We start from the raw sequence: 12682 nt of genomic DNA, 5'->3' as shown, positions 1-12682 counted from the left end.
TGTGTCTCTGTGCATGTGTGTGCGTGGTGGGGACTGTCTGTGTGTGTTGTGTGCGTGGTGGGGACTATGCGTGGTGTGTGTGTGTGGAGCATGTGTCGTGCGTGTGTGTGTCAGTGTCTGTCTGCATGCATGTGTGTGTGGCACGCATGTCTGTCTCTGTGCATGTGTTTGCGTGGTGGGGACTGTCTGTGTGTGTTGTGTGTGCGCGTGGTGAGCACTGTGTGTGTGCGTGTGCATGGTGGGGACTGTCCGTCGTGTGTGTGCGTGGCACGCATGTCTGTCTCTGTGCATGTGTATGCGTGGTGGGGACTGTCTGTGTGTGTTGTGTGTGTGCGTGGTGGGCACTGTGTGTGTGTGGTGCGTGTGTCTGTGTCTCTGTGCATGCTTGTGTGTGGTGGGGACTGTGTGTTGTGTGTTGTGCGTGTGTGTGCGCGTGTGGTTGGGACTTTCTCTGGCGCACTCCAGATTCCAAAGGTGCTGTGGTCTGGGCAGGACTCCATTTTTAATAAGCTCTCTTATGTATAATAAAGCTTGAGAACAAGGGTGGTTTGACACTTAACTATGTACCTGACCTTCAAGTTGGAAGGGGGGACCCACACATCAGACTTATAAAGCTTTGTTTCCTGGGAAGCACACAGTTACAGTTGGGCTCACCTCACGGAATTGCCACAGCAAGACGCCGCAGCCTCGGCTGAGCAAATGACTAATGCCAGGGAAAGGCTCCACCCGCTACAACACTACCTGCTTTTCCAGGTACCCCAGGCTGAAGACAGGAACATCTCTTTATATCTGACATTCCATGTCAGTAGGCAGGGATGAGACATTTGATACTGTCCCATTTAAAACAGGGAGGGACATGTAAGTGTTCCCCCTTTGAAAGCGAGAGGTCCCAGGGGCGGGGGGCTGGGAATGCACCCAGCTCAGATAAAGGGGGAGCCAGGCTCCGCCTACAGTTGCATCCACAGTGTGAGGACGCCTCTACCCCAGGCAGCTCAGACACAGACTTGCTCTCTCAAGATGTAGCTGAAAACATCTTCCTTCTCAGATTAACAATGGAGAATTAAAGAGCCTCCTGCCCCCACCCCCTCATCTATAAGAGGCAAAGAAATTGTGAAAATCAACTTGATCAGTATGGCCTGGAGTTGGCCATCCCATGCAGGTAGGACTAACACAGACAGAGTGAAGACTGCCCTCAAGCACTCGGACCGTTCTGCATGGCAGCAGGCTACTCCGGGGTTCAGAAGAGGCCTGGGAAGAACGGGACATGTGACCAATGCAGAGACGAAGCATCATTCCAGGCAGAGAAGCTGCACTGGCTTTTGTGTTGAATGAGCCCCTGCAATCAGAGCTGGGCACGGGGGTGGGGCCCTCCATGAGGACCCGAGGGACGCGCATTTGCCTTTTTGGCCAAAGCAATGACGAGAGGAAGAGGTTACCCTCCTCAGAGTATTATGTGGCCGTCACGTAAGGGTTAAGGGCAGGGGTAATAGCACGCCCAGAGGGAGGGCTGGGGAAGGGAAGTGGGGTGGCAGGGGAGCAAGTGGGGAGCTAATGAGAGGCCCGAAAGTGTCAAATAAGCCTTCGCTACCCCAGGAGGTGTTCCTTCTGCCCCCAGACTTCCTGAGCAGGGGTCCCCAGCACCAGGGCACTAGGGCCAGACATGAAAGCAAAGTAAAAGTGGAGCGTCCATTGTTGGAACAGGGGGAGGACGTGTCACACGGGGGCACCGAGGGAGAAGACGACAGTGCTTTCGAATCCCAAAGCCACCTTGAATCACCAAGTTGTGCTCTCAGTAGGCACTGCCTTTTAAGAGTTTTTAAGTCTTTTTACAAGTCGTCATGCTCAATTTTTAGTAACTCGAATAAAGCCGGTATCTGGTCACCAAACAATTCAGGATAAATCATAAAAGTCCGAGCAGCCCTACTTGGCGGCTGTTCACCCTAAATTCAGGCCAAGGCCTAGGAAGAAGCAGCCTGTGACATGCTGAATTGGAGCACCTAAATATACCGTGACAACAGCAGCGGGGAGCTGGGCACTGGCTGCCCCTCGCACAGGCTGGTGACTCGTGATGGCGCCACTCGGAGCCCGCCTTTGGAGAAGGACACTTCCCGAGGAGAGCTCGTGCCAAGGGGCCTCAGACAGTAGCTGCTCCACGCCTGAGCTTAGAGAGAGGGAACCGCTGGGGAAGCGTGGATGGCCGGGCCCAGGAAAGAGCTGCTGTCGCTCAGGAAAGTCGTCCTAAACGGGAAGGTGGCCGAGGCGGGGAGAGGGGCTAGAAACCTGTGGGTGGGAATTAGGATGCGCAAGGTGGGAGGGGCCCTCAGCGGCCCGGTCTTCTAGGTTGTCTCCTGAGGCCGCAGGTTGAGCGAATCAGTAAATAAAGGAGATCGGTTGGTGGATGTCCAGGTGACAAGTTAGCTGTGGCCACCCGGCTCCAGCATGTTTTCCATCCTTTCCTCCATGGCCCGGAAGGAGGTGGGGAGAAAGCACATCGCCAGTCAGGGTGTCAGGCACAGGTGAGTCCTGGGATTCTGGGTTTCCAGCCTACACGGCGGCCTCTTCACGAGTCATCAGCCCTATCTTCTCACAGGAGTTTGGTTTCGTTTCCGGCCAACTTCCATTTTCCCTGGGCCACTCGCCGTCGCCTCCAGCACGGCCCGTCCCCATCTGCACAGAGAGGGCGGTCTCGCTTCTCCCTGCTTCTCCCCACTCCCTCTGGTGCGGCGACCTCACGCAGGACAGAGCGAAGCTCGTGAGCTGTGTCACAGCACGCAACCATCCCCACGCCCCACAGGCTGGTGGCCGGGGAAACAGAGGCGCAGAGGAATGAGGCGACAAGCCCAAGTCGCACTGCTTAGCGAGCGTGGGGACCAGGGTCACGCCCAGTTTCCTGACTCCCAGGCCAGGGTCTCAACCCCGGCTACACACTGGGATCCCCAGAAAAGTTGCTAAAAACATGTAGGACGCCCCCCGCACCCTACCACTGAGAGACGGCCATTCAGTACGTGGGGACTGGGACCCAAGGCAGGTTACTTTTTTAAAGCCCCCAGGTGATTTTAACGTGCAGCCAGGGTGGCAACCAGCACGCGAGAGACTCCGGGATGGCGAGGGCCTTGCGTCCATTGTCGCGGGTGTATTCGGGTGCCAGCACCGCGCCCGGCTCATGTCAGAAGTGAAATATACCCTTGCTGAATGAGGGAAGGAATGAAAGCTTGCACCTCCCTCCAACGCTCCCAGCATCTCCCCATCATCAGCCCCCAAACCTGGCATGCTCTGGCCGCAGGGGCGAGCCGACTGGCCCCCGGCTGGGCTCTCCCTCCTCTGGCCCCTCTTCCGCAGGGACGTAAACGGCGTCTTCTCAGAGCATCACTTTCCTCCTGTCACCCTCTGCTGTTCCAAGGCCTCAGTGTTTGCTCCACGGTTAAGGATACAGTTGCAGCCCTTAATCTGGGATTTAAGACCCTAACCAGCAGGTCCCAACCTGTGCTTTCAACCACAGCTCCCTCCACACACGGATTCTCTGTTCCGGCCAGGTAGGTGTCCTCCTGTCCCCTAAGCGAGCCTTGCATGTTCCTGCTGGAGCAACTTTGATAACGCACGTCCCCCTCGCCCTTCTACCCACGTCTGGATCCTACCAGCCATGAGGACCGAGCTCCCCTGCTCTGCTCTCCTGGCCCCCAGGAATCCCTTCCAACTCTGAACACCTGTGCGGAGCATCTTACTCGGCCCCATTCCTCCACGGCTTCTAATCATCGTTTCCACAGTGCGCATGTCCTACCTTCCCGACTAAGTTAAGATCGGTTGAGGGCGGCATCCGCAGGCATGTAGTTTTCTCTCCCTCACAGAGACTAACACCGCACATCCTCTGTGAAGGTCACCGGGCATTCGGCACCTCTTGTCTCGGTGCAAACGGTCTTACCTGTAATATCTGGACTGCAAGTAGGTGGAACACACGGCCTTGGACACGTGACTGGCTGAACCAAAGTCGATGACCTTGACTCTGTACGGTTGTCTAGATGGATCCACCAGCATGATGTTTTCTGGTTTGAGGTCAGCATGGATAAGACCCAGGCTCTTCAGTTTCATCAGGGCTGTGGCCACCTGCTGGAGGACCGGGCGGATGTACTTGAGGGGCAAGGGGCTAAACTTGTTTTGCTTCAGAAAGTCATAGAGGTTCTGCTCCAGCATCTCAAAGACCAAGCACGTGTGATTCTTGTGCTGGAAGCACTCGTAGGCCCGGACAAAGTTGTAATCGTCAGCACTCTCTGTGCTCAAGCGGGCCAGGATGCTCACCTCAATCTGACCTTGTCGGGCATAGGACGGGTGGTTCTTCAGGATCTTGATGGCCACGATTTCATTGGTGCCCCGTTTCCAGCACTTGACCACTTGCCCAAACGTCCCTCGGCCCAAGAACTCTAAAACCTCGTAAGTGTTGGTCATGGAGCACAGCACCTCATGCTGGACTAGCTGGTAATCGCCTTCGCTGTTGGAGCCACTGTTTTTGGAGGTGGCAGTCGACGTGGTGGCAGTGGCTACAGTGGCCCCGCTGGCATTATTCTGAATCATGGGGGGGTGCTCTTCGATGATCTGCACGCTGCTCGTGTTCTCAATCTCCTCGCTCTTCCGCTTGAGTCCACATTTTTGGTAGGTATCGAGAAGGCTCACAGTGCTTCGACGCATTAGGTTGTGTGGTCCGCCGAGGACTTGCCCAGTGACAGAAGTGCTGCTTGCTGATGTTACGACGATGTGCCCGGTGCTTCCTGGGAAGATGATGGTCTGCTCGTAAGGCAGGCTTGGGTTTGGGATGGGCAAGGAGGTGCTGACGGTGGTGGCGGCTGGCTGAGAAGGCGGCGCGTTCTTGCTCTGACTACACGCTTTGCTGTGGGAGCCGTACCCGGTCATGTCCCAGCTGGAGCTCGGCTCCGCTTTGAGTTTCTTCACGCTACAGAAGGCACTTGATTGAAGGGTGTGAGGGGAGAAAACCTGCACATGTGAGGCCATACCTACGAGAAGGAGAAAAGGAAAAACAAATATTTTAGTCACCGTTGCATGAATAAACTCAGCAGATTCATTTCAGTGCTGACCGGTGGCTTGGGTCCTATCGAATATTTAACTTCCACTGCAAAACGAGGTTGGAAAAGCGAGTCTGTTCCACTCAGAAGCACCTTCTGGTCACGCAGTTTGTGGGGACAAGTGGTTCTAGTGTCCCGCCTGCCACTGGAGGGTGGGAGACTTCTAAGGCAGAGCCAGGAATACAATCAAGATTGAGATACAGAATCAGAGCGTGAGGGCTTTGTTCATCATTTGTTTTTCTAATATTGTTTGTGAGAGAAATGGATTCTTCCTCAATTCTCACTGGGTTGCAATCCTACTAAAACTGAAGACTGTATCAGGTGGCCCAGTGAGCTGTCATGTAACGTTCTGCATGTTGTCCCACATGGTCAGCTACTCCTTGTCACAGACCCTAGCCGTCCAGGTCACTCGTCTGAAGAAACATCTTCCCCAAAAGGTCCAACCACGGAACCACTCATGATCTGCCAGCTTCTGGATGAACCATAATCACCCCCCGATCTCAGCCATCTTAAATGAACTCTGTAGGGGTGAGCAGACCAGCAGTTACTCTGATGTTTTCACTTAGACAGTCTAAAACATTATATCAGCTTTTCTGCGGGGGCAGAGGGTAGGACAATTCACGGGCTCTCCTCACTCACTTTTTCTGCTAAATTCATATATTGATAGATTTATCTATAAAGTACTATGATTTCATACCAATGTCTTACCCACAACTTAGATGACCTCAGAAATCTTTAAGAGCATAACTCTGGAATAGCTGTACAATTTATAATTATGGTGATATAAGAAACAAGTGGAAGTTCATAGAAAATGTTATTAAGGAAAAATAAGACGACAATGAGGAAGAATATGCTCTTAAAGGTGAAAGTAGAAACGAACACTGCTGTCTTCTGAGCTACAGGTGATAAACATTTCTTACAGAAGAAAAAGGAAAATGGGGCTTCTGTCAAGCCCTGTTGGTGTTTAGCCATCCTACTGTCTCTCTCTGACCCCAGCACTATCTTGAGTGGTTACTTAACATTCTCCTTTTTACCCTTTCACCCATCACCCCTGTCCACTCTCTCTCTCAGCAGGCCACTCACCTTCTACTCTGTCCAGAAGCCTGAGATCAGTAGCCTTGCTTTCCATCTTTATTCTCTTCATTTCGAAACATTCCTGAATCTACATCCGTCCTCTGTCTTCTCTTCCTTCCCTCTGGTCTCAGAGAAAGAGGTGTCTCTTTTCCAACACTAAAAGCTCCCCCTGTTCTCATGATTCAGCCCCTCCATTTTCTCTTGAACCCTGTTCCCTCTACTGTCCTCTCTCTCTTACAGCTTTCAATTTCTCCGTTAATTGGATTTAAGTCCTTAGCAGGTACTTAATAAAGTTTTGCCAGACAAATCCATGACTTAATCTTTGTCTCCTGCTTCACTGTATGCACGCACCAACTCCCAGCTAGAAAGGCAAGAGGAGTAACAGCCATATTCTCCCCTTCTAATCCTTCCTTTCTCTTCACTTGTATTCAATGGTTTATGCCCCTTTTCTTAAAGGCTTGCCCCTTAAGCCATCTCCACGCTCCCATAGGTACACACACCATAAGACTGTTCTTAAAGGTAGATGACTTCCTAATTGCCTAATCCAATGGTCTTTTTTCAGTCCTCGGTCTCCTTAACCTCTGCAACATCTGATACAGCTGACCACAACTTCCTTCTCGATGCTCTTATTTGTGCTTGTGTGGGTCCCTAACCTGCTCCAGTCAATGCCTGACTGCACACTGTATGCCCAGGTGGTTCCTTTTCCTCTTCCTCCTTTAAAATGTTGGCATTTCCAACGTTTTGACTATTCTCTCTGATCCATCCGAACAGTTTAAGCTGTCACCTCTATGCGGGTGACTCCCACATGTTTATCACAGGCCAGGTGTCCCTTTTACCTTCCGGTAATATATTCCTGCCTCTAGCGACATTAAAGACTATCTTCCAAAGCTTAACTCCTTATTTTTTCCTAAAAATTTAGCCATCTCCCCCTTCATCCTAATATCCCATATTTCTGTCCATAAAATGGTCTTCGGATCACTTGGTTCCAAAACTGTGGATATACCTTTGGTGACTCCTCTTTACCTCCACTGACGAGAAGGTGTTAAATCTTATTAATGTTTCTTTCCTTCAGAATGTCTCTTGTATCCATCTCTTTATCTCTGTTCTTGCTGCCACTTCCGAGGTTAAAGCATTTATCACTTTCTAGTAAGACCAAAGCAAACAAAGACATCTGGTCTACCCAAGCGCTCTTTCTTCCTCAAATTCCCATGTTCAGTCAGTCACCTGAGTAATCTTCCCAGAATATTTCTCAGCAGGTCACTTCTCTGTCCAAAAACTTTGAAGGAGTTTTTAGTGTCTAGAAGATAAAGTTCAGGACTCTAACTTAACAACATCACATTTTATTTCAGCTACCTTGTTGGCTTCATTTCCAACTATTACCCTTCCTCAACCCTCAATTCTTTTTTTTTTTTTTTTTTTTTAAGGCAAGGCAACCCTTGGTTGACCTCACAGATTGCAAGGACCTGGTCACCTTATAATCTCTTATTTTTTATTTTTATGCCTACAGCACCTGGTCTTCCTAGGTAGTCTCCCATCCAAGTACTAACCAGGCCCGACCCTGCTTAGCTTCTGAGATCAGACGGGATCGGGCTAGTTCAGGGTGGCATGGCTGTAGACTCAACCCTCAATTCTAATTAGGCTGTTCTACTCACTGTTTCTAGAACATCTCTTATACATTCTGCCTCCACATTCTTACACTATTCCTCCATCTGGCATGCCTTCACTAGTTCTCTCAACTAATCCAAAGACAAGACGATTCAGACCCCGCCCCTTCCCATACCTCCCCGACCTAGAGATTGCTCCCAGCTCTCTGTTCCTACAGCACTTACCATATGTGCCATCCATGTGGCCACGAACTGCATTTCTGCCTTGCAGAATCGCTTATCTTGTTGGACTGAACTACTTAGCTTTTGTGCTGTTTAACTTTTGGCTTGCTTATTCAAAAATCTGTACTTTGTTTCTTCCTACTGCTCTTTTTGTTCACGCCAACCTCTCCTAAATTCTATAATGGTTTTTCTATATTTATCACTATGAACTATCCACATTGTTCTGGATGTTGTACACAATATAGAAATGACCAATCCCTTGGCTTTTAGTAACTTATCCACCAACAAGGCAAAGCAAATGAGCGTTTCCTTTATCCCTTGGTGTCCATCTTGCTCCTTCCTCCTCAATCCTCAAGTCCTTAGGGCGGGGAAGGTGTTGGTCAGGGCAGTGGAAGAAATATGCTGATGTTACACAAAAGAGATGTGGCTCTATTTTCACTGTTTCAAAAACATTTTGGTGGAAAGGCCAGGGTATAGAAGTGGAATTTTACAGAGGGGAAGAGGATGGCTTATGACTTATTGGGATGACAGCCAAGGGTCATAAAACTGTGGAAATCATCATCGGCTACCTCTGGTGACAGATGCCTGGGATTGGAGAGGTGACCTGCATGACTAGAAGCTCCCTGCGCCACACCGGCTGCCTCTGACTCTGGCGTGGCCTGGGGTAGTCACCGCTGCTCCTTTAGAAGGTCAACAGCTACCGTTCCAAAAACTAGACACGAGTCCCGATACAGCCGCATTTCTTTCCAGCTTCACTGAGATATAACTGACATATAACATTGTGTAAGTTTAAAGAATACGAGGTAATGAATTGATCCGCATATATATTGTGAAATGATTACTGCAATAAGGTTATTCATCACATCACATAGCTACCTTTTCGTGTGTGCACGGTGAGAACATTTAAGATCTACTCTCTTAGCAACTTTCAAGTACATGGTACATTATTATTAATTACAGTCACCATGATGTATATTAAATCTCAGAACTTACTTATCTTATAACGGGAAGTTTGCTCACACAGCCTTATTACCTTTATTCTGTAGCAGAGACCATTTTGCTCTGGGAAGCGAAATGCTCAAAAAAAAATATAGCTAAAGAAAGTCTTTAATAACAACAACAATTGTTATTATTATAAATTAATAATATTATCATTTAAAAATCTCTAAAATACCTTATAAGGAATCAAACATTGCTGGTGGTTGTGTAGCTTAATCTTAAAATAACTTTACGGCAACAACCACACTCATTTCCAAACATTTCTCGAGAGTATTTTTCTGGAAGAAAGCTTCCTGATCAGTTTAGATCTCGGTGCATCAGCTCATGCCTTTTACATTCTGTTTATTCAGATCCCTAAGGCTGGGGACAAGAAGGGGAGGGACCCTTATGTTGTCCACTCTCATTTCTTTCGGTATTGACCTCTATTCTTCAAGGCCTATTTCCCTCCTTATTTGTCCATTTTCTTTTCAGAAAAGGCACAGGCTTAATGGCCATTTTCATGTTGACTTTAGGGCAAAATCTCAGTTGTTTTTATGAGTTATCTCTGCCCTTTCTTTTTGGCTCATGAAGACCAAGTGAATTTTGCTCTCTCTCTGTGGGGAGACTGGGAGGCTGTTACAACCCAACAGTGAGGGTAGGATGTGAGCCCGCGGGGAGCAAGCTGCATGAAGGCCCCAGGAAACCACTGCAGGATAAGCCTGCGACAACTAGACCTGCTCCCTGGAGGGGTCACTGGGCCCAGACTGTTCCACGAAAGCTTACGTGGCCCCCCAAGGTAACACCTGACAAGGTGTCCACGTTTTTACTCATGAAAGCACAGCATGTCACCGCAATCTAGAGCCAAAGCTTCTAAAAGGCAGCATCCTTATTACCAGGCCACTCTGGCTCAGAAGCAGGTCAAAATCATAAATGCCGAATATCAGATAAACACTGGGGCTTTACATGCTTTTTAATGATACCGATTATGAGTTTATGCAGATGTTATAAAAGTGATCAGTAAAAAGCATTTAAAAATAGACATTAAAATTTAAGACAACTTATACAACTGTATGTAATGTAGTCCTCGCATATGGTAACTGAAAAATAGCTCCTATAAAATTGACATTAAAATATATCCTTTAGTTATAGTAGAATTAAAGTCCATTATTTACAAAAAGTCATTTCTTACTACCACAAAGACAAAAGACTCTTTCATGCCCCAAACAAACGCAGGTTCCCCAGTTACTTAGGGTGCATTTAGATAGCCTGTATGCTAATGGCAAAAGGCACAAGGACCCTCTTTTGGCTACTTTATTCAAATGCTCATTTTGCATTTAAAAAAAAGTGCATGTAAGTCTGTATTTCAAAATACCATTTCTAAAACATTTGCCTCGCAGCCTTTATCATAGATACCATTTATGCCCATAAAAAGTTATCACACACTTGATTTCAAACCCGATTCCTCAACAGTCTCATGATTCTCCAGATTTTAAAATCTTGAGCATCTAGAATGAACCGGGCTCTGGGGCGGGTGTTTTATGGACAGGGCAAAGCACACATCCGACTTTGGGACAGTCTGGAATTATGCTGCTTATGCCAATTCAATTAGTAAGGGCACCCTTTCCGCTTTCATTCTTACAGGGGTCCTAGTTTGAAAGCTAGGACGTCAAGTGATGGGTTTATTTAGGCTCCTATGATATGTGAAAAAAAAACAGAGTCTGACCTAGAGGTTCAAATCTGGGTAATTCTATGTGTCCCTTTGTCTTAATGATTTAATGAGAAATTCATTCTTCTAGGGTTGAGGATAATATTTTTCCACTTAAGACAAAAACAAACAAACAAAAAAGGAATAGCTAAAATTCTCCATGCTTTTCCTGAGGTCTTACCTCAGAAGATTTTTTTTAAATGTCATTTGTTAAAAGATTGGCTCATTTAGCTCCCCCTGCCCCCTCCCACACTTATTTGCTTATTTTTTCATAATTTTGTATTTCACAACTAGATGAACTGAAAAGTTGCTTCACATCTGAGTACATTTCCTTTCCATTTCACCACCCCAAAATTATCTACTGGAAGATCAGACTCTGGTAAAACTACAGGGATGAGTGAGGGTTCAACTATAATTAAAAAAAAAAAAAAATGAAATTCAATTTCACTGAATTCTACCACAGCTTTGAGAGAAGGAATTACAAGTAAGATAGTGGCACCATTTTTATCAGTATGTAAGATTTAATCTGGCGCTGGCAGACACGAAATAGATTTACCACTCAGAATCCAGTTCTGTTATTAAAGGGGACACAATCGTGAACACCTGAGCTAAAAAGGTACCGACTTTCCCACTTCCTAAAATCCTCTGCACACACACTTCTGAATAATGAGTATTTGATAGAAGCTACAGGTTTTGTTTTTTTTTTTAATAACCGAGAACTCAAGGGCAGGATTAATTTCCATACCTAATGCAATGCCATAGTTGTCGTATATATCACATAATACATATACGATATAACAAAATTATAGAATGTGAAAAATATATGAGTTAGAAATATTCATCTGAATGGACATTTTAAAACATCTAGACAAGGGTTAATATGTATAAGCACTGATTATCCTATATAACATAAGATGATGCCCCAGGGGATTGAAAGGTACTAGAAAAAATTTTCTTCATTGACATATGAAACAATAGTCATAAAATTTTAATGGTATTCATCCTGCTTATCAAGTTTATAGTTCACAACTAGTGCAAAGACAATTTCGGATTAGTCCACTTCTAAATGATACATTTCCAAAATAGTATATATTAAACGTCTATGGGGTTTTGATATCATTTTCATTCAAAGTCTGTTAATCCACTAGCTATGTCATGTTAAATATATAGCATATTCCACGAGGGCACAGTATAGGATCAGCCACAAGCTCTAGAGACTTCTTCTGTCAATAATGACAATGACAATAGTACTGACTGTATCGAGTCCTCCATCTAAAAAGGACTGGGATTGGGCACAAAAGGAAACACAAGGACATCTAAGACACTGGCACGGCCCTAAAGGAGCTTAAAATCGCACGGGGTTGCCAAGGTCATTGCAAATTAAAAGGGACAACCAGCAATTCTAGGCAACATGAGCAAGTTGCCAAAGTAAAGACGAGAAGTTCAGAGGCAGGAATCACTATGGGTTGTGGTTAGGTAAGAGTTTACAGAGGAGCTAAAATCTGAGCTGCAATTAGGTATCTTTTGAAAGGCAGAAGGATGGCGTTCCAGATCCTGGTAATAGGGGATAAACAAGTGGGGGGGAGAGAAGCCGCCACAATGGCCTCTGCCCTCAGGAACCTTAGGTGTTGCTAGGAGACAGCAGCTTAGGAGCATTTGCATAGCAGTAATGGAATCACAAATGCTAGACCAACAAATAACCACAGTCTACACTGTGCACCAACAGCCGACCTGCACGAACTGTCATCTTCTGATAGCTCAGTCTCCCAGAAGTAATTATTAAATACTCAAAAAAGCTGGTGTGAAACTCTGACACTCAAGCCACTCACTCTCTACTCCTTTAGCCTTCACTTGGTCTTACCGACTGTCACCTAACACAATTATCGAGTCGTAGAGGGACTGTCATTATTGACTTTGCTCTCTATGTAAGACTCCAGGTGCTTACAACCCACGACTGTAGGGTGAGGTGCATTTTCCCTCTTTTACAGATGAGTAAATGTAGTTTTAGGAGATGACAGTTTGTCCAA

At 46.8% G+C, this 12682-nt stretch overlaps 1 protein-coding gene and 1 non-coding gene across 2 annotated transcripts in view; both read right to left on the bottom strand.

Moving 5' to 3' along the window:
- The window catches only part of HIPK2 (homeodomain interacting protein kinase 2), a 135623-nt gene extending 130591 nt beyond the window's left edge, over positions 1–5032 (bottom strand). Inside the window, exon 1 of the mRNA XM_023530266.1 lies at positions 3920–5032. Within this exon, the coding sequence (XP_023386034.1) occupies positions 3920–5001 (1082 nt within the window). The 5' untranslated portion in view covers positions 5002–5032. The remainder of the gene's footprint in view (positions 1–3919) is intronic.
- Positions 5033–7644: 2612 nt separating this feature from the next.
- On the bottom strand, positions 7645–7763 carry LOC111739278. Its single transcript, XR_002780187.1, has one exon. It is a non-coding gene; the product is annotated as a 5S ribosomal RNA (ribosomal RNA).
- Between the last annotated feature and the right edge of the window lie 4919 nt (positions 7764–12682).

The sequence above is a fragment of the Pteropus vampyrus genome, unplaced genomic scaffold, assembly GCF_000151845.1.
Source record: "Pteropus vampyrus isolate Shadow unplaced genomic scaffold, Pvam_2.0 Scaffold48, whole genome shotgun sequence".
Taxonomy (NCBI): domain Eukaryota; kingdom Metazoa; phylum Chordata; class Mammalia; order Chiroptera; family Pteropodidae; genus Pteropus; species Pteropus vampyrus.
Note: the sequence above shows the minus strand (reverse complement) of the source record. Positions and strands in the feature narration are given on the sequence as shown.